Source organism: Cetorhinus maximus, chromosome 26, assembly GCF_964194155.1.
Source record: "Cetorhinus maximus chromosome 26, sCetMax3.hap1.1, whole genome shotgun sequence".
Lineage (NCBI taxonomy): Eukaryota > Metazoa > Chordata > Chondrichthyes > Lamniformes > Cetorhinidae > Cetorhinus > Cetorhinus maximus.
This window is the reverse complement of record NC_135904.1, coordinates 6057170-6080024: the sequence shown is the minus strand read 5'-3', so window position 1 is coordinate 6080024 and position 22855 is coordinate 6057170. Positions and strand designations below refer to the sequence as shown.

At 42.8% G+C, this 22855-nt stretch overlaps 1 protein-coding gene across 2 annotated transcripts in view; it reads left to right on the top strand.

Annotated features, from left to right (window-relative positions):
• LOC144668240 (alpha-2,8-sialyltransferase 8B-like) overlaps nt 1-16225 on the top strand; it is a 32970-nt gene extending 16745 nt beyond the window's left edge. For both annotated transcript variants that reach the window (XM_078530018.1, XM_078530019.1), the window contains 3 exons: nt 1728-1985; nt 8697-8990; nt 14091-16225. In XM_078530018.1, the coding sequence (XP_078386144.1) occupies nt 1728-1985; nt 8697-8990; nt 14091-14376 (838 nt within the window). In that variant the 3' untranslated portion in view covers nt 14377-16225. The remainder of the gene's footprint in view (nt 1-1727; nt 1986-8696; nt 8991-14090) is intronic.
• The last annotated feature ends 6630 nt before the right edge of the window (nt 16226-22855 follow it).

The following is a 22855-nucleotide window of genomic DNA, read 5'->3' as shown; positions in this document are numbered from 1 at the left end:
AATTATCTATTTATGTCACAAAGGCCTTGACATCCTTCCTAAAGTGTTGTGCCCAGGGTTCTTGCTTTTGTACATTGTGCATTGTCTGTTCTGTAATTTCTATGATTTATACTGCAGGATCTCCACTGCCTGCTATTAGAGGGACCTCTGGTGGATAACAGAAACTGGCAAATAACCCAGAGACCCTATACCCAGGATGGTACTTTTATTTAGATTACCTAGTGGAAAGTCCCAGCGTGTACAGATAAGGACACGTTCTTCCATTTCACAAATGAAGTGTTCTTGAAAAGGGTCTTGACAATGTGAATCCTATAGCCAGAGCCTGAAGCTAAAAGCTTCAAAATTACTTAATTGTCTGTAAAGTGCTTTGGGATGCCCTCAGGCCATGAAAAGCACTATATAAATGCAAATCTTTCTTCAAAGCTCCATGGACAGTAAAGTCTACCAGGAAGTGAATGCCCAGATAATAACTACCTGTGGGGTCAAGAACCCAGGGTGTGAATAAAAATTACTCCATTGAATCTGAGTGAAACTGAATCTGAACTCCCAAACAAAATTAATTTGAAAGTTTGAGGAAAGGGGAATTGGGAGTATTGCAGAGATATTTGAGATGAGGGATGTTAGAGAGTGGAGCTAATCAAGGTGTAATCGTTCTGCTTGTTGTGGCTGCTGGTACTACATTTACATATACGACACTGTTTTCGGGGCATTGACACAAAAGCCACCACACAAATTGCCTAAATGTTGTCCTTTCACGTTTTGTTTCTTTGAAACAGCTACCCACTCCCCTGCACTTCCACTGGAGCTTTTCAATTTTTTTTACCTTTTTGATGTATCTATCCAATTCTCTGAATCTAGACCTTCCCTCTGTGGTGATTTGGGGGTGGGGGGGGAAGGGGAGGGGGTAATGGTTGACAGGGTAGGGTGGGGCCTGCGATGTTTGTCTACACAGCTGGAATGAGAGCACAGGACATACCCAATAAGGGCCAGAAAGGGACTCTGTGGCTTTTAGTGCCATCTGTTGAAGCTGTTTACGACCACAGTGGTTAATTAACACTTAAGCTTGTACTCCATCCATCAGAGGCAGTAGTGATCCTGCATGTTCATTAAGTTACTACCTCCTGTATATTAAGACACTGTGTCACATGTGTTACAGATCCCCTTCTTGTATATTACAGTATCTTGTATATATTGTGTCTCATAGTGCTGGGGCTTGTACAATAAAATGCTGCCTCACATATGTTACAGTGCGACTTTCTTTGTTTCGGTGTTACCTCGTCTATGTTACAATTCTGACTTGTATATTATAATACTCTACCATGCATGTTACATGCTGCAAAAGATGTACCAGGCTGACGCCTCATGTATGTTATGATGCTGTCTGGTATATCACAACATTGCCTCACGAATATTAACAGATTGTTTCATGTATATATGATGTTATCCCCTGCATATTCAAAAGAGAATTGGATATATGCTTGAAAAGGAAAATGTTCCAGGGCTATGGGCAAACAGAAGGGGAGGGGAACTAATTAGATAGCTCTTTCAAAGAGCTGGCACAGTCATGAGGGGCTGAATGGCCTCCATTTGCAGTGTATGAGTTTATGATGAAGCCACTGCTGCTGAGGTTGGGGCTGCTGCTGGCAGTTGTGTTATGGATGCAGCATCATATAAACCTTTGTTTTCCCATCATTTAAAATGTTCTTTGTTCTCTTTTCCATTCCTAGGAAAGACATACTAAAGTTTCTGGATGCAGAGAAGGACATTTCAGTCCTAAAGGGCAGACTGAAGGCAGGGGATATTATTCATTATATATTTGACAGGGACAGGACCCTGAATATATCCCGCAGCCTGTATGAGCTGTTACCAAGGACATCGCCAATGAAAAATAAGCATTTCAAACAGTGCGCAATTGTAGGAAATTCTGGGATTCTGCTCAACAGTGGCTGTGGGCAAGAGATTGACACTCACGAGTTTGTGATAAGGTAATGCCTAGAAGACTGGTGTGCATGTAGAGGACAGTACAATAGGAAAATCACAAAAAAGAGCACATCAATTTTGATAGTTTTAATTGTATTAAAGCTGTGAAAGAAGGTATTTGGAGTCCTTTGAAGGGAATCTTTGCTTGGTTGCGTGAAGTCTTTCTCACTTCTGAATCACAAACTTATGGGTTCAAGCCCTGGTCAGGAACAGTACTGAGGGAGTGCTGTACTGTTTAAGGCGCTGCCCCTTAGGTAAGATTTCAGATTCTTTGGTTTTTTTTCTTCATCATTCTTCAGGATGTGGGCACTGCTGGCAAGGCCAGCATTTATTGGCCCTCCCTAATTACCCTTGAAAAGGTGGCGGTGAGCTGCCTCCTTCTTGAAATACGGCAGCCAATGTGCTGCAGGTACATCCGCAATGCTGTTAGGTAAGGAGTTCAGGTTGATTTAGGTGGATTTTAAAGATTCTGTGGCACTATTTAAAAAAAAAACAGAGTTAATTTGCTGTCCTGGCCAACATTCCTCCTTCAGTTGACATTATCAAAATACATTCTATTTGCAGTTTGTAGAATCTGTATTTGGCTTCTGTGTTTGCCTGTATAACAACAATCACCTTTCAAAAATAATTTAATATTTTAAGACATTCTGAGAATGTTGCAAAGGGCTGTAGAAATGCAAGTTCATTTATTTGCTTCCTACCCTGACCCAGTAGAATAATATAGGATAATATAACATTCACTGTGGAACACATAACCACACAATTGTTTTACTGAGCCACATTCATCCTTGGATCAGACGCTGCGATTTTCTCTTCCCTTCACATCAGTTCATGAAAACACTAGCTTCCCCCTTGGACTGGCTGGTAAATGTATTACCCGGTGCAGTGCTGAGCAAGTCCCTGGTTTAATCCCTGATCCGTACTGATTTTAGCTGAGGTGGCATTTGGGGTCCAGCAATTGGTATCAAGAGGGGAACAAATCAGATCCTTTTGCTATTCAGTAACCCTATTCAAAAGCTTGTGAGTGTAAACATTTGAGTGAGCACAAGGTCCCGCTCAGCTGTAATGCCACCTTGGTTGAATTAATTGCTCAATATCCAAGCCTGAACCACAACTACTTTGAGAGACGAATTGCAATCAAGTAACAAGTCATCGATCATTGACAAATGCTAATTTCTGGTCCTTCTTAAAAAAGATTTTTAAAAAGATAATATTTCTAAATTAAGCTGGTTTCGATTTAAAGCTGCCTTTGGCAAGCTGTGCTACTCTATTTAACGGGCTGCTAACAATGTAATCAAAGGTGGAATTATTCAGTACCAATAACTTTGGGAGTAATTTTTATCAAATATCAGTTATACCATCTTGACCCTGTCTTAATTTAGTTTGTATTAAGGTAACAGTGCAGATACACAAATTATTAAAGGTAGTGACACAGGTTAATAAGTCCATTTAAAAACTGTAAACGAAGCATTGGGTTCATTTCTAGTGGCATAGAGTTGAAAAGCAAGGGAGTTATGTTAAACTTGTACTTGTACTTGGTTTGACCACTCTTGGAGTAGCATGGACAGTTTTAGTCTCCATATAATCGGATAAAAAGGCACTGGAGAAGGTGCAAAAAAGATTTACTCAGATGATAACTGACCTGAGTGGTTATACTTGCCAGAGAAGATTGAAGAGGCTGGGGCTCTTTCTATAGAGAAGGTTATACTGAAGGGTGACCTGATAGAGGTCTTTAAGATTATGGAAGGGTTTGGTAGGCTAGCTGTGGAGAATCAGAACGAAGGGCCATAAATATAAGAAATATAACACTAACAAATCCAATAGGGAATTCGGGAAAAACTTCTTTACACAGAGTGGCAAGAATGTAGAACTTGTTACCATAAGAAATCATTCAGGCAAATAGCATAGGTGTATTCAAGGGAAAGCTAGATAAGTACTTGAGGAGTATAGAATAGAAGGATATGTGAGATGAAGAAAGGTGAGAGGAGGCTCATGTGGAGCAGGAACTCTGGCATGGACCTTTAGGACCAAATGGCCTATTTCTGTTCTGTAAAAACTCTATAACAATATCTTAGCCTGTACACTTCACCCCTCTTGTCTAAACACTGACATCAACAATATCAAGCCTTGGCTCTTTGCTGAATATCTTGCAGAATCTTCTCCATACTCCATGGGACACCTGAGCGTTTTACAGTCATGTTTAACACACCCTTTAATATTAAAGAACAGCACGCATCAACTACTATGCATGTTTCTTCACTCCCGATTCCACTCTCAAATCTCATCTCTTCTTCTCAGGCAGTCTCCCAGCATTGAGGGTGACTTGCTTCCACTCCAGTGGGTTGGGTTCTGAAATGGCTGCTAAGTCCAATGTGTGGCCTGCAGACTTTGCCACATGCGGGGCAGATGGTGCTTCAAGGGTTGGGTAGATGGGCCGTTAGGAGGTTTGTACGCTCCTTCTGACGACTCAACTTCACCTCTGCACGTTCTAGCGAAGTCTCTCAGTGTGTTCGATGCCTTCCTGAGTGAACCTTCTCCATTTTGGTCGGTCACAAGTCAGGGTCTCCCAGGAGTTGGTGGGAATATTTGACCTCTCCAGGGATGCTCTGAGGACATCATCTGTTCTCAAATCTATACGGGTGTGAGCTACAGAATTCTGACAGCATTGAATTAATTTCCATCATCAGGTTTAATTGAGTTAGCGGCTAATCACACAGAAATTGTTCTCATGATTCTGTGGGAATTCAAATCTTCATCAGAGTACTTTGCATTTACCTTCAACAAGTAACAAGGAAATATATAATTCAGGGGAAAGGGCTTGTGGCCCTGGTTATAGAGTCGCCTCTCTGGGAAAGGATTTATCATTCACAATCTGATTGTAATATCTTTTCCATTCCACCCTTCATACCACTTCCCTGCATCTTAAATTCTGTTTGAACAAAGAACAAAGAAATGTGCAGCACAGGAACAGGCCCTTCGGCCCTCCAAGCCTGCGCCGATCATATTGCCTGTCAACTAAAACATTTTGCACTTCCGGGGTCCGTATCTCTCTATTCCCATCCTTTTCTTGTATTTGTCAAGCTGCCTCTTAAACACCACTATCGAACCTGCTTCCACCACCTCCTCTGGCAGCGAATTCCAGACACTCACTACCCTCTGCGTAAAAAACTTGCCCCTCACATCTCCTCTATAGTTTTCTCCTCTCACCTTAAATCTATGTCCCCTAATAATTGACTCTTCCACCCTGGGAAAAAGCTTCTGACTATCTACTCTGTCCATGCCACTCATAATTTTATAAACTTCTTTCAAGTCGCCCCTCAATCTCCGTCGCTCTAGTGAGAACAATCCGAGTTTCTCCAACCTCTCCTCATAGCTAATAACCTCCAGAACAGGCAGCATCCTGGTAAACCTCCTCTGCACCCTCTCCAACGCCTCCATATCCTTCTGGTAATGTGGTGACCAGAATTGCACGCAATATTCCAAGTGTGGCCTAACCAAGGTTCTATACAGCTGCAGCATGACTTCCCAGCTTTTATACTCAATACCCCTGCCAATGAAGGCAAGCATGCCTTATGCCAACCTGCGTTGCCACTTTCAATGGCCTGTGGATCTGTACACCCTGATCCCTCTGCCCGTCAATGCACTTAAGGGTTCTGCCATTTACTGTATAATTCCTGCCTGTATTAGACCTTCCAAAATGCATTACCTCGCATTTGTCCGGATTAAACGCCATCTGCCATTTCTCCGCCCAAGTCTCCAACCGATCTATATCCCGTTGTATCCTTTGACAATCCTCTTCACTATCTGCAACTCCTCCAACCTTAGTGTCATCTGTAAACTTACTAATTAGCCCAGTTACATTTTCCTCCAAATCATATATGTATACTACAAACAGCAAAGGTCCCAGCACTGATCCCTACGGAACTCCACTAGTCACAGCTCTCCATTCAGAAAAGCACCCTTCCACTGTTACCCTCTGTCTTCTATGACCAAGCCAATTCTGTATCCATCTTGCCAGCTCACCTCTGATCCCATGCGACTTTACCTTCTGTACCAGTCTGCCATGAGGGACCTTGTCAAAGGCCTTACTGAAATCCATGTATATAACATCCACTGCCCTTCCATCATCGATCATCTTTGTCACTTCCTCGAAAAACTCGATCAAGTTGTGCAGTCAATTAAATTCATTAACACCTTTTTATGCAAGTAGTTGGAGTATCTGAACTCTTGACTCCTGAATGTTGTTCTTGATCTTGTCTTCCGACTGTTTTGGTTGTCAAGGGATGCAGTTACTGGCTGAACTGTGCCAATTCTTATAGAGTGTCCCACCGAAAACGCTGACCTACCTTCCTCTTTCAGATGCTGGCTGACCTGTTCTGTACCTCCAACATCCTGTGAAAGACACATATGTTTTATTTTCTTTCTCTTGCTCTCTTTCTTTTTTCTCTCTCGCACAAACATTTTCTTTTTCTGGCTTGATTGAATGAAGTTGAGGTTTGGATCAGCCAATGATCTCTCAGGATGGTAGAACCAGGGCAACCACTTGGCAAACTAGGCGGTCGTCTAGAGTGGCAAAATTTGGGAGGGCAGGGCGGGGGAGGGTGCGCAGTGGCAAAAACTGAATGAATTACATAAGTAAACAATGGGGCTTCAGCAGTGAGAATGAAAGATCTAGATCTATTGATATTCTTCCACATATATTGGCATAATATAGATTTCCATGGACTTACATTGCAGTCGTTCCCAAAATGTCATATTATATTCCTCATTCTGTTTATGTGACAGTAATACAAATTTGTACATTTACATGACTATTCCAAAACAGCAAAGAACATAATTTGATCTAGCCCACTCCATCAAAATGATTGTTGATTGTGTAAATTGTGCATAAACTCATCTAGTAACTGTTGTAGGGACACATAGTATTACATCATGTGAGCCATATTACACATTATAATGTGCATTTTCTTCAAGTACATATTCTGTGAAAAGTGTTGAACAATGAGAACGTACAATCAGTATTATAATATTCTCCTTTTTCATGTAAAATAAATCTGTAATTATAAATGCAGAAGCTTTATTCATACTAATGCACAATATTCATTTTCGAAAGTTAATTGTAGGGGAGAGTGGGCACAAGGCTGAAGGTTCGACTAGGGCTTCTCATACTCTTGCTCTGGCTCTGTGTAGAGCAGACTCGAGGGACTCTGTTTTCGAAATGCAATAATTTCTGGTTGACACCCATCCTCAGAAAGGTCTCCGTGCACCAGATTTTTTTTTTAATTTGCACCCTGAGAGGAACAGAAGCATCAATTGACTCTGCTTTGTTTTCCTGCCAACCTGTAGAGAATTGTTGGCTGAGTTTCCTTTTGTTTCAGCTCCTTTGTGAATTTTACCTTCTCACTTATACTTAGTGATAAAAAAGTGTGAAACCTGCAATACTTGGAAACAGTACGGTTGCCAACTCTGGTTGGGTGTATTCCTGGAGGTTTCATTATATCACCTCCCACTTCTAGCACCCCCTCCACCCCCAGACTCCCACCATTGTTTGCCCAACACACCTATCTTCACAGTGCCCCACCTCCCATGTCAATTCAGAAGTCACCAAATACTTTGTTGCCAGATTGGATGATTTTTGGCTCTCGGTCAATCAGCCATTTCCCCTCATCTATGCTTTTTTTCTAACTAGTAAGTGAAAATGATCAAAGAAAATGAAGAAAAGATGCTTTTCAATGACCTGGTAATTTTACTCCTGGGTTGGTTGGCGATTAATCTAAAATTCCTGGAGACTCGATGTCCATCCTGGAAGATTGATAACCATAGATAACAAGGACTGTCCTCAGCTTTTGCCCTGATGCCCCTCCCCCCACCCCCCCCCGCCCCCACCCCCCACAACACACACCACCCTTTAAATTGATCTGAGTTGACAAATAGCTGTTGGGAACTGTAGCAACCCCTAACATCATGTTTATTGCCACATAAATAAAGATGACGATAACACACAATAACTCGTCAGCATCTTGAAAGAGAATAGGTAGGTTAAGATTTGGGGTGTGGCCTCTTTCATCACAACTGGAAACTGGAAGAGAACTGAGTCCGTTTACAGGATTGAATGGAGTAAAGGGTGTGGGACAGAGTCAAGAGTCAGGACTGCTGATGCCTTTCTCAGGAAGGCTTTACGTGTTTGGAGAAGTGGTTTTGTAAAAAGCGGAAAGAGGGAAAAAGTTGAAAGTATGAATGACATTGAAGTGCACTCATTAAGCAAATCCAGAAGAACAATGAGAATAAAGACTAGTTAATATTTGGTGGTACTGATTGAGAAAGTTTGGCCAGGGCACCAGGAGAGCACTTAACTTCTCCCTCAAATAGTAACATATAAAAGCTCGCTAAATTGGGCAAATAGGGCTTTGGTCTAACATCTCATCTGAAGGATAGCACCGTTGACACAGCAGCACTCCCTCAGTAGCGCAATGAAGCATCAACTTAGATTATGTGCTCGAATCCTGACTTGGGGCTTGAACCTTCATTGTTACCAACTAAGGCAAGCTGACACTATAGCTTGTAGATGACTTGTGGAGAGAAGGGGCTTGATGAACCAAAAGCCTTTCTTCATTATATTCTTACTGTGTTCTTAAGTTCCAGTGCAATGTTAGGGCTAGATCATACTCTATTGTGGAAATAATGAATGATTAATTTGCAACTTAATTCCTTTTAAGATGCAATCTTGCCCCAGTAGAAGAGTATGCACAAGATGTTGGTTTGAAGACCGATTTAGTGACTATGAACCCTTCAGTGGTGCAGCGTGCGTTCGAAGATTTGAAGAATGAGACGTGGAAGGAGAAGCTGCTTCACCGGCTAAAAATGTTGGATGGCGGAATTCTCTGGATTCCCGCATTTATGGCTAAAGGGGGAGAAGAGCGAGTAGAATGGGTGAACAAGCTCATCATAAAACACAAAATCCACGTGCAGACAGCCTATCCATCGCTGAGGCTCCTACACGCTGTACGGGGGTGAGTTCCAGCTCTGCTGATAAGAAGCCCATGTATGTCGTGTGACCTAGCCTCCAAACTGCTTGCTTGATTTTTTTCCATTGTAAAGTCATTGCCCCCCAGAGGGAATGCTATCTGCTCAGACAGACTTGCCTGGGTTCTGTCACACGCGCAATGCTCTTGGCAACAAGCTAGAGCTTGCCGTCAGTTAATTAGGTCACAGTCTCAGAGGGAGATAATGAGATTAAAGTGAAGGTGTTAAAAATGGAGGCGCTTAAGCAATTTGTGCTCCAGTGATTTGGGATGAATGGCTCATTGTCGATTCATGGAGAATCTGGCAGCTGGTAAAGAGTGAGAATCAGAGTAAAATTCTTTGTGAAAAATAGCTCTTAATAATCGGCCTGCTGTTGCATGGCAAAGATCTTTGTGTCACATTTCAATAGCTTTGAGTCTCAGTGGATGGCACATTCTAAAGGGATAACATTTGAGTTCCAAATTTATGCTGCCCGTCCAACCTCATGGTTGGCGGGCAGGAAAAAAGGCCAAGCGGCCTTTACATTTTTTTAGGAAGCCTCATCCACGAGCGGGATGAGGTTTCCTGAAGCAAGTAAACGTTAAATAAAAACTTTATTTTGGAATTTAAAAATGTCCCATCTCATGTGACAGAGACACGTGAGGGGACATGTTTTATTAAATTTTTACTGTCGTTATAATTTTTTTAAAAAAGCGTTTCAATCTCCCTGAGGCAGCTCCGCGCACGAACTATGCACCAGGCCTGGCTCTCCCTTCTCCCCCACCCCACCCGCACATCAGCGCTCAGAGCTGCCACTCAGTGCTGCCGCTGCCTTAATGTGCCCGCCCGCGTGAAATCGTGGAATGGAGCCGATCGGGGGCGGCGGTCGGCTGCCCAACCGCCCCCGCCAAGCACCCCTGCCAAGGGCAAAATCCTGCCCCCTGAGTTCACCACGGCACATTTCTCCATCTCCATTCCAGTTCAGCCGGTAACTCATCTTCTCATCGGCACTATTCTTTCCTCCTCACCAGTTCAAGCTCATGGCCAGGATATTATGGTCCCACCAGAATGAATGGAGATTTAAATGGCTCGCTCACCACGTCTGCCGGAGACGGGGAGACACGCCGTGGTGGGGCCATAAAATCCTGGCCCATGTTTCTTATCTTGTGTTCAAATTGCTTCGTTGCTTTAGTCCTCGCTAACTCTATGACCTCCTCAGAAAAGTGGAGTTGAGACCACAATCAGATCAGCCATGATCTTATTGGATGGCGGAGCAGGTTCAAAGGGCTGAATGGCCTACCCCCATACCCTATGTTCCTATATGTTCCAGTCCTTCCATCCTTGCCCCTCACACCTTTCCCAATTCCCACTCCCCAATCTCTGTCTCTCCGATTCTGGCCCCCTGTGCATCCCCATCTTTCATTCCACAGTTGTTGGCCATGCCTTCAACTCCCCAGATACATTGGAATTGCCACCATAATCCCCCTGCTTCTCCACCTCCACAGCAACTGACAGGCTGAGGATGAAAGACTGTATATTGAAGGAAGAATGACTTGCATTTATATTGCATTTTTCATTATCGCAGGATGTTCCAAAGTGCTTAACAGCCCAATTAACTACTTTTTTACGTGGTACCATTCACGCCATTGTCATGTTCAGATCTGATTGTTCCAACGCTCTTCTGGCTGGCCTTTTGACTCAGTTCATCTGAACCTCTGCTGCCCCTATCCTGTGTCGCCCCAATCCCATTTGCCAATCACCGTTGGGTTGTGGGCTTTGCTGGCTGGGCCAGCATTTATTGTCCATCCTTAGTTGCCCTTGAGAAGGTGGTGATGAGCTGCCTTCTTGAGCCGCTGCAGTCCATGTGGTATAGGTACACCCACAGTGCTGTTAGGAAGGGAGCTCCAGGATTTTGACCCAGCGACAGTGAAGGAACGGCGATATATTTCCAAGTCAGGATGGTGAGTGACTTGGAGGGGAACTTCCAGGTGGTGGTGTTCCCATCTATCTGCTGCCCCTGTCCTTCTAGATGATAGTGGTCGTGGGTTTGGAAGGTGCTGTTGAAGGAGCCTTGGTAAATTCCTGCAGTGCATCTTGTAGATGGTACACACTGCTGCTACTGTGCTTTGGTGGTGGAGGGAGTGAATGTTTGTGGATGTGGTGCCAATTAAGCGGGCTGCGTTGTCCTGGAAGGTGTCAATCTTCTAGAGTGTTGTGGGAGCTGCACTCATCCAGGCAAGTGGAGAATATTCCATCACACTCCTGACTTGTGCCTTGTAGATGGTGGACAGGCTTTGGAGAGATGGGAGGTGAGTTACTCATCACATGATTCCTAGCCTCTGACCTGCTCTTGCAGCCACAGTATTTATGCGGCTAGACCAGTTCAGTTTCTGGTCAATGGTAACCCCCAGGATGTTAATAGTGGGGGATTCAGTGATGGTGATGCCATTGAACATCAAGGGGTGATGGTTGGATTCTCTCTTGTTGGTGATTTCATTGCCTGGCACTTGTGTGGCGCGAATGTTACTTGCCACTTGTCAGCCCAAACTTGGATATTGTCCAAGTCTTGCTGCATTTGGACATGGACTGCTTCAGTATCTGAGGAGCCGTGAATGGTGCTGAACATTGTGCTATCATCAGCAAACATCCCCACTTCTGACCTTATGATGGAAGGAAGGTCATTGATGAAGCAGCTGAAAATGGCTGGGCTGAGGACACTACCCTGAGGAACTCCTGCAGTGATGTCCTGGAGCTGAGATGACTCATCTCCAACAACCACAACCATCTTCCTTTGTGCTAGGTATGACTCCAACCAGTGGAGAGTTTCCCCCCTGATTCCTGTTGACTCCAGTTCCTTCTAGGGCTCCTTGATGCCACACTCTGTCAAATTCTGCCTTGATGTCAAGGGCAGTCACTCTCACCTCACCTCTGGAGTTCAGCTCTTTTGTCCATGTTTGAACCAAGGCTGCAATGAGGCCAGGCGCTGAGTGGCCCTGGTGGAACCCAAACTGGGTGTCAATGAGCAGGTTATTGCTAGGCAAGTGCCACTTGATCGCACTGTTGATGACCCCTTCCATCACTTTACTGATGATCGAGATTAGACTGATGGAGTGGCAATTGGCCAGATTGGATTTGTCCTGCTTTTTGTGTACAGGACATACCTGGGCAATTTTCCACATAGCCGGGTAGATGCCAGCATTGTAGCTGCACTGGAACAGCTTGGCTAGGGGTGCAGCAAGTTCTGGAGCACAAGCCTTCAGTACAATTTACAGAATATTGTCAGGGCCCATAGCTTTTGCAGTATCTAGAGCCTTCAGCCGTTTCTTGATATCACGTGGAGTGAATTGAATTGGCTGAAGACTGGTCTTCCTAATCCTCAGTGCTTCAAATTTACAAATCCGATCTTTGAGTTTTGAGAGCCTTCCCTTGCGAGGGGAAATTTTGACCTAACCCATAGGGAACAGGGAGGTTCAGATCAGTTGCCTATTGTACACCCTGCCTGATTTTAACCCCATTTACTCATTCCGCTCTCTTCTAGCCTCATCTTTATATCTCTGCTGTGGTTTGTTTAAAGATAACCTTTTTCTCCCCCTAAGTTAATGGCTAGAAAGCTAAGCTGAAAGAAATTCATTGCCATTTGCTAGGTAACCAGCTTTTTTAAGCTCTTCAGACCCCATTAAGATCCAGTTGCCTAGCAACCCAGGCCAGCAACACCAGCAACCTAGATCAATGTCCAGTTCTAACTATAACATTTTAGATTTGACTGCATATTGTTGCAGAGGTTAGTGCTGTGTACCAGAGGTGTTGATGCTCTCAGTGGGAAGTCTTTCACTGTACCCTGCTGTTTTAAGCCTTTGGAGAGAAGTCTATTATGAATCGCGATGGCTAAAAAGAGAAGAAAGAATCAGACATCAACCATGACAGTTCGAGGGTTTGTCTTTAGAGGGATGATATTAATCGTTACATCAATCTGCTTGGAAACTACAGCCCAGTTCATTAAGGGCCTTAGAACTGGGACAGAGAACACAAAGGGAAATGGGGCAAGACTGCTTAAAGAACATTAAAGGAACATGGGAACTTTTCATATGGAGAATAGGGTAGAAAGAAAGACTTGTATTTGTCTAGTGCCTTTCCTGACCTCACGACATCTCAAAGCGCTCACTGCCAATGAATTATGGCACTGGCCATAGTTTTTCCATCCTCTCTAGACTCAGGGGTGCTGCCAGAGAACTGGAGAATTGCAAATGTTACAACCTTGTTCAAAAAGGATGTAAAGTTAAGCCCAGCAACTGCAGGCCAGCCAGCTAACCTCAGTAGTCGGTCAGAAAGCTTCTAGAAACAATAATTCAGGACAAAATTAATAGTCACTTGGACAAATGCAAGTTATCCAAGGAAGGCCAGCATGAATTTTTTAAAATTCTTTCACGGGATGTGGGCGTCACTGGAAAGGCCAGTATTTATTGTCCATCCTTAATTACCCTTGAACTGAGCAGCTGGTGAGGACATTTCAGAGTGTAGTTAAGAATCAACCATATTGCTGTGGGTCTGGAGTCACATGTAGGCCAGACCAGGTAAAGACGGCAGATTTCCTTTCCTAAAGGATATAAGTGAACCAGATGGGTTTTAATTAATTGAAGTTATATTCCACCAGATGTCGTTCAACCATTTCATTAGCCTGGGTACCTGGATTACTAGTCCAGTAACATTATCACGATGCCACTGTCCCCTGATTTGTAAAGGGGAAATCATGTTTAACTTACTTGTTTGAGATTTTTGATGAGGTAAGAGAGAGGGTTGATAAGAGTAATGCTGTTGGTGTGGTGCGCATGAGGCATTTAGTAAAGTGCCTCAAAACAGACTTGTGAGCAAAGTTAGACCTCATGGATTAAAAGAGAAGTAGCAACAGGATATGGAATTGGCTGAGGGACAGGAAACAAACAATATCGGTGAACGGTTGTTTTTGGACTAGAGGAAGATTTATAGTGGAGTTCTCCAGGTGTCGGTGTTAGGACCCAGCTCTTTCTGATATATATTAATGATTTACTTTCTGTAACTGTGGTTTAGTCTCAAATGAGGATTGGTAACGTTACTAATTTCCTTTTCCCCAGGTACTGGCTGACCAACAAGGTCCTGATCAAACGTCCTACCACTGGCCTCTTGATGTATACTCTTGCCACCCGGTTCTGTGACGAAATCCACCTCTATGGCTTCTGGCCCTTCCCTAAGGACCAGAAGGGAAATGCGGTGAAGTATCACTACTACGACAGTCTGACGTATGAGTATAACTCACGGGCTACTCCACACACAATGCCACTGGAGTTCAAGACACTGAGAAATATGCACCTCCAAGGTGCATTGAAACTCAATGTCAGAGAGTGCAAATTGACAACATAGGACTAGCAAGACAGCAAAGCGAGGAGGGAGACTCGCTTTTTGTGGCCAGTGCTGTGGCATCATAGGAGAAATGAAAGGTTAAAAGCCAACCTTACACAGATGGATTCAATCGCTGTGTGAATAGATTCTGGTGGACAAGCCGTCAACATCTGGACACACCCTGAGAATTTTAACATAAGTATGGGAACACAAACGTTTTGTTGTCTTTGATACAAGAGAGAAGGACCAACCCGAAGGTACGACCACGGGATTGGACTCCTGCATGCAAAGTGCAGTGAAAGTTCCTTCAAGGAGCCAGGCTTTCATCTGTCAGGATGGAACCTGCTTCATGCAGAATTAGACCCCCTTGCAAAGCAGATACAAATTTAAGAAACTTGAAATATACAAGCACTTAAATTTCAAGAAATGTAGTTTTGTTTGATCAGTAAAACTTGTGAGGGACTTCCAGAAAAACAAGTGAACATTATCACCAGCAACTACAATGTGAACCTACTTACAAAAAGCAAAACTGTTTAGTTGGAATGTATGCTGGAAGATTCTCTGTTTCTGTCACTTAAAAATGTGAGGAACTCAATCTCATGAACCTGGGAGCTTGAACAAAATCATTGAAAATTAGCGTTTATTGAATAAGGAAAATTCAAGCGAATATTCCAAAAGTAAGAGTTTTAATCAAATGATTCATGCACATTCTGTAGATCACTGTTATGCGGAATCTGCCATTCGCTATCTCAAAAGGTCTGCTGCCCTCTGTATAGAAACTGCAGATGCTATATTACAATGGACAAAGCTGCAGATGCTATATTACAATGGACAAAGCTGCAGATGCTATATTACAACAAGGCTGGGCTGCAATTTGTTACAATATAGAGTCGGTTATTTTCTACAATAGAAGGAATGCAGTTCTCTATAACAGACAGGATCTGCAATTCACTATAATGCAAGATCTTCAGATCGGTCTACTACAGGGTCTCCAATTTACTATAACACAGGGGCTATAGTTCACTAGATTACGGAGGGGTGCAATTCACTTTCTTACAGTGTCTGCAGTTCACTATAATACCTGGTCTACGTGCTCTATAAAATACACACAACTGCTTTTCTCTATGATACATGGACTATTTTTCAAAATAATTATTCTCTTAAATAAACTCATGCTGATACTGCCTGTAAGAAAGGAACTAATATCCTCTACAATATTCAGAGGATATACTCTTCTCTAATACTCAAAGGGTTTGCTATTCTCTATAACAGGTATGGGATTTGCTATTCCCAAGATCACAAATGGAGCTTGCCATTCCCTATATCGCAAGGTATATAAATATTGACATCTTTTTGACTGCTTCATATGGAACTGTGCTATTTTATTCCAGTTCTGTATGGTTACCTCAGTAGCATAACTTTAGGTGCTCATCTGCATGGGTCCAACAAGCACCCTAGTGGAGCAGAAAATGGGGTGCTATGACATTTAAAGGCATGAACAAAATTAAAAGGGAGTATCACAATAGGGTAACAAAAATTCTGAAAGTTCTTGTCGAGCGTTAAAAGAACCAATGGAAAGACAATTCTGGAACAGATAATGCAGCAGTCAGTGAGCTGATAACGGGGTATGTAACTGATTATAATATACACTGGAGCTGATATTCTCCATAAAATACATAGATCCACTGTTGTGCATAACATACAGTTGAGCTGCTATCTTTATAATATACACAGGATTTGCTATGAATTATGTGCAGTAGGGCTGATATTCTCTGTAATACACCCTGGGACTACTTTACCATTCTCTATCAAATGCAAGCGTTTGCTATTCCCTCTAATATACAGTAAAGCTGATCATTTCTATAACATGCACTGAGCCTGATTAATTTGGTATTAGAATTGTAATACAATACAGCACAGAAGGAGACCATTCGGCCTATCACACCTACGCTGGCTCTTTGAAAGAACTATCCAATTAGTGCCACTCTCCTGCTCTTTCCCCATAGCCCCACAGCCTGCATAATTTTTCCTTTTCCAGTATTTATCCAATTCCCTTCTAAAAGTTGCTATTGAATCTGCTTCCATCGCTCTTTCAGGCAGCGAATTCCAGACCAAAACAGCATAAAATAAAATTCTTCTCGCCCTCTCTGATTCTTTTGCCTGTTCCTTTATACACTGAGTTTGCTATTCTGCACAATGCACAGAAGTTTTTAACTTTTACACCCTCCGTCTTTAGGGGAAGCAATGGTGCTTGAATGGGAACATTACTGTGTGGGGCTGGATAGTTGTCCACGGTGTATTTTCTACCCTTTCAACAGAAATGCACTCCCACCACAAGGTACCAGCGCAGTCAAGAACTACTGCAGCTTATTGTAAAGTTTGCCAGATTTCAAATATCCGCGATGATTGGATTTGCTGGGACTGGGAGTCCCCACTGGAATTACCCATGAAATTACATTTTGAAATCCGAGTGGCAATGCTTAAATGCGTAATGCAATGGATCATTTGGTTCAAAAATGTATTGTACTGTCAGTAACATGACTTATTATGTTTCCAAACTGGCTGACCTGCAAAAACGGCCATTCAAACACAAAAGCAAAATACCACTGACGCTGCAAATCTGAAATAAAAGCAGAAATGATGGAAATACTCAGCAGGTCTGGCAGCATCTGTGGAGAGAGCAGTTCCGGTCTGTGACCTTGCGTTAGAAAATATATAAAATATATTAAATAAAAGGGTTAATTTATTAAATCAATCCACAGCAAAAAGAGAATAAGAATTCTTCAATGGTACAATGTTGTTCTGATCCCCATAGAGACCAATAACTTTTAAAAAGGGAATATGAATTTCCCAGTGATGAACTGAAAGGATCACATGACAAGATTTCAGTTTTTAACACATTTACTGTAACAGGCAAAATCCAACATCGACTAAGCTTTCTTAGTAGGCAACTAATAAAAACGACAGTAAAAATGTCTTCATAATGTCTTAACACAACCAAAAACCCCGTGCCATATTTATACATTAAGCTGAACTCTCAGCAGATATATAATCTTGTTTTTAAAGTCCAGAATTTCTCCTGGCTATTCAACAGGTTCTCTTCTCCCTGTTGCATTAGGGCAAGTCTTTTAGAGTCCTTTCAAAAGCCCCTCCACTCAATCCTCCTGAGCATATCCAAATTGACTTCCAGCAGCAATGCACCTTCTGGCGACTTCTCAGTCTTTAAATCTCTACAATGGAACCCATTCTTCCCAGACTCCTCCTGCTCTCACAGCTGTAGCTTCCCTGCTTCACACACCCAGTGACGCCTTTCTCTCTCTCTCTTTTCTAGGGTCTCTGAGTCTGACTGACTGAGAGTCTGTAAGTCTGCACACAGCAAGGCCAGCTGCCCCTCCCTTTGTGTCCAGGTGTTACTTGACTTTCAATAAGTTTTGACCTGGGTCCCCCTTCTCCATGGCAACCAGATAACTAGTGAGGTCACATGTCCCCCTCCACTACTCTATTTTACCTTGAATTAAAGGAGATAGTTTAAACATAATCATTTTATGTAATGTCACATTTGTAACAATCTATACTGTAGATGTTGTTGTAGCAAAGAAAGAAAGATTTGCATTTATACAATGCTTTTCACGACCTCAAGGACATCCCAAAGAGCTTTACAGCTAATTATATACTTTTGATGTGTGGTCACTCTTGCAATGTAGGATAAACGGCAAGCAATTTGTGCACAGTTAGGCTCTACAAACAGCAAGGTGACCAATCTGTTTTAGTTATATTAGTTGAGGGATAAATTTTGGCCAGGACACTAGGGATAATTTCTCTGCTCTTCTTCGAAATGGTGCCATGGGATCGTTTATGTCCAGATGGGGCTTTGGTTTAACATCTCATGGAAAATGCATTACCTCTGACAGTGCAGTGCTCCCTCAGTTCTAAACTAGCATATCCAATTTTATTTTACTCTTATTTAAGATTTTATGAGCACATAGTGAGAGTGACTGGAAAATTACATGTACGTCTCAAAAAGCAAATTCCCTTCTAGCCAGTGGGTGACCTGAGTAGAAAGCCTATTGCCATGCCTAATCTGTTGCTTTGACAATACCAGGCTTTGGTGAGAAGTACTGATTTTCCAAAGCTCTGCTGTTCATGTGGGAATGTGGGATCTTCTGGATCCTTTACTAGAAGCAAAGACCACGAATTGGAAACAAAATGACTAGGCTTCAGAAACACATGCATTAATTGAAGGTGCTTCTTGTTAGGGAACACATGATCTGAAACATGTCTAAGCATCTAGAATTGGTTCCTCCGAAGACTTGGCAAATTTATCCAGCTGAACCACACAGAATAGCAAAGAGTCCTGGTTTGCTCCATGGTTTCTGCTGAGCTAGCCAATCAGAGGTGCTACAGTGTTATACCAAAGACAAATGCCAATGATTGCACCCCAGCTACTGCCCAGCTGAGATTTATGGGGATTGGAGGAGGGGAGATGGGATCTCACTAGCCCATATGGTTCAGTGCAAATTAGATAGTTCATTAACCCACTGGACCAAGGGGAACATAACATGGATCATAGAATAGGATCATAGTATGATACAGCACAGAAGGAAGCCATTTGACCCATCATGCCTCTGCTGGCTCTTTGAAAGAGCTATTCAATTAGTCTCACTCCTCTTCTCATTCCCGAGACCTTTGCAATTTTTTTCCTTTTCAAGTATTTATCCAATTCTCTTTTGAAAGTTACTGAATCTGTTTCCACTGCTCCTTCACACAGTGCACAACAACTAAACAAAAAGTTCTCACCTCCTTTCTGGTGCTTTTCCCAGTTATTTTAAATCTGATTCCTCCAGTTTATAACTTTCCTCACCAGTGGAAAAAGTTCCTCCTTATGCAACTCTAATAAAACCCCTCAGAACTGTGATGGAATCAAAGTTTGTATTTTTTGAGACAGACCCTAATTGAAAACGGAATCTGAGAAACCTGACCCTTCCAATTTCCATGGAAACTAAGACTGAAACTGAGATTGGAAACCAAAACTTCTGGGGACTCTGAAACTGGTTGAAAGCATATAAAAGGGCACAGAGCCATCAGAGCTGAGGTGATGATTCCAATGGTGCAGTACAGGCAGGTTGAAGAAAATGGAGTTCGATCCAGAAGCTGAGAATAGGCAAATATACAGTCGCTATGGCTGTTTCTGTTACTTGAAGATAGCATTGGTGGATCTATGTCCACCATAAACAGAGTTGAGGGTGTTCTGCAGATGTATGCCATTTTTGGTGAAGACCATGCCTGTGGAACTGGAGTTAGTTGTACACTATTGTCATCTGAGAATCAGGCTAAATCCTAGAAGAGGAACTGAAAGTCTTCATGAGGAAGACAGGATCTGAAAAACTTTGTGATTGATGTTGATGACATATATGCTGAGTGGACTGCCGACCCAATCTGTAAGATCTGCCTTAGTTGCCATCTGCCATCTAATGTGTAATTTATAGTTTTTAAAATAAAGTGATAGACATGGCGATGCAGGTAAGATGTTTCCCTTGGTTGGGGAGTCTAGAACCAGGGGACACAATTTCAAAATAAGGAGGAAGCCACTTAGGATGCGATGAGGAGATTTATTTTTACTCAGAGGGTTGTGAATCTTTGGAATTCTCTACCCCAGAGGGCTGCGGAAGCTCAGTCATTGAATATGTTCAAAGCAGAGATTGACAGATTTCTAAATGCCAATAATGAAAAGGGATATTGGGATGGTGTGGGAAAAAGGCATTGAAGTGGATGATTAGTCTTGATTATATTGAATGATGGAGCAGGCTTGATAGGCTGAATGGCCTACTCCTGCTCCTATGTTCTTATGTTCCTATAATCAACCACAATTTGCCTGTTAATTCATGTTTAACTTATGTTGATTCTTCGTTTTAGAGTATAGGTGATTACCTAAGATAGTATTTAGTGTTTGTTTTGTTTGATTCTTGTATAGTAAAAAAAAAATTCTTTTGCTTTAAACTGTGATATCTTGTGCATCATTCCTTCAGTAATTAATTGGGATATCGGATTTCTTCTTGGGAAAAAAAAAGTTACTTTGACTGAGATTGTATCTGAATTTTGAACACCTCTAAATCTCCCTTTAACCTTCTCTGCTTGAAGAAGAAAAATCCCACCTTTGTTAGTCTCGCCATATAAGTGAAGTTCCTCACCCCTAAAATAAATTTCTGAAATGAAAATGCAATTTTATAATCCTGCAGCTATCCCCAAGCGGCCATCTGATAAGTGAGATCTTACTTTTGAAACTGTCAATTGTTATACAGGCACATTGGGCAGTCACTCCAGAAGCAGCACTGAGATGAATGACTGGCTAATCTTCGTTTGTTAGTAATGACCAAGGGAAGAATGTTGGACAGGACACCAGGAACACTCCCTGCTCTTCTACATACTTGAAAATATCACCAGCCTGCTCAGCCTTCTCTGATAAATATATCTTCTCAGTTCTGGTAACATCGTGGTGTAGTGAGGGGAGGTATCAGTGATTAGCCTGATCTTTCATTCATCTTGCTTAAGGGGAGGTAGTGGTGGCGTTGTGGTAATGTCAATGAGATAGTAATTCAGAGGCTAGGTTAAAGCTCTGGGCTATGGATTCAAATCCCACCATAGCAACTGGTAGAATTTAAAATCAATTAATAGATCTGGAATATAAAGCTAACCCTTGTGACCACAAAACTATTGTGTAAAGAGCCACTAGTCCCCTTTTGGGGGGAAATCTGCTTTCTTCATCCTGGTCTCTGGCCTACATGTGTATCCAGACACACAGCAGTGTGGTTGTCTCTGAAATGTTCAACTGATGGGTAATAAGTGGTGGCTTTGCCAGAGACACCCACATCCCATGAATGAATAAGGAAAAAAAAAGATCTGATATCCATACACTCTACAGCAAGCATCTGGATAATGATTGGGAGTAGTGCTGGATTTTTCCCTACCTCCCCAGCCTTAATTGAATCCAATTACAATGCTGCAACTGCTGCCTGGAGGAGATCGGCATAGTCCAGGAATAGAATTGCAACCTCCTTCGATTGTGTACCTCAGCACCTCACTGGGCAGAAGCTTTGTTGATTCTCTACCTCTCTTTCCTCCTTTAAGGCAATTCCATAAAACCTATCTCTTTGAGCAAGCTTTTGATCATGTTTATTTTATTCATTCGCGGGATGTGGGCTTCGCTGGCTGGGCCAGCATTTATTGCCATCCTTAATTGCCCTTGAGAAGGTGGTGGTGAGCTGCCTTCTTGAACTGCTGCAGTCCCTGTGGTGTAGGTACACCCACAGTGCTGTGAGGGAAGGAGTTCCAGGATTTTGATCCAGCAACAGTGAAGGAACGGCCAATATATTTCCAAGTCTGGATGGTGAATGTCTTGTGGGGGAACTTCCAGGTGGTGGTGTTCCCAAGTATCTGCTGTCCTTGTTCTTCTAGATGGTAGCTGTGATGGGTTTGGAAGGTGCTGTCCAAGGAGCCTTGGTGAGTTCCTGCAGTGCATCTTGTAGATGGTACACACTGCTGCCACTGTGCACCAATGGTGGAGGGAGTGAATGTTTGTGGATGGGGTGCCAATCAAGTGTGCTGTTTTGTCCTGGACGGTGTCAAGCATCTTGAGTGTTGTTGGAGCTGCACTCATCCAGGAAATGGGAGAGTATTCCATCACACTCCTGACTTGTGCCTTGTAGATGGTGGACAGGCTTTGGGGAATCAGGAGGTGACCACATGACTATACTCAACCACATGATTCCTAGCCTCTGATCTGCTCTTGTAGACACAGTATTTATATGGCTAGTCCAGGTCAATGGTGACCCCCAGGATGTTGATAGTGAGGGATTCAGTGATGGGAATGCCATTGAATGTCAAGGGGTGATGGTTGGATTCTTTCTTGTTGGAAATGGTCATTATTTGACACTTGTGTGGTGCAAATGTTAGTTGCCAATTATCAGCCAAACCTGTATATTGTCCAAGTCTTGCATTTGGACATGGACTGCTTCAATATCTGAGGAGTCGTGAATAGTGCTGAACATTGGGCACATCATCAGTGAACATCCCCACTTCTGACCTTATGATAGAAGGAACGTCATTAATGAAGGAGTTGAAGATGGTTGGGCTACCCTGAGGAACCTCTGCAGTGATGTCCTGGAACTGAGATAATTGACCCCCAACAACCACAACCATCTTCCTGTATGTTAGGTATGACTCCAACCGGTGCAAATTTTCCCCACTGATTCCCATTGACTCTAGTTTTGCTAGGGCTCCTTGATGCCACACTCGGTTAAATGCTGCCCTGATGTCAAAGGCAGTCACTCTCACCTCACCTCTGGAATTCAGCTCTTTTGTCCGTGTTTGAGCCCAGGCTGTAATGAGCTCAGGAGCTGAGTGACCTTGGCGCAACCCAAACTGGGCGTCAGTAAGCAGGTTATTGCTAAGCAAGTGCTAATAGATAGCACTGTTGATGACCTTTTCCATCAGTTTACTGATG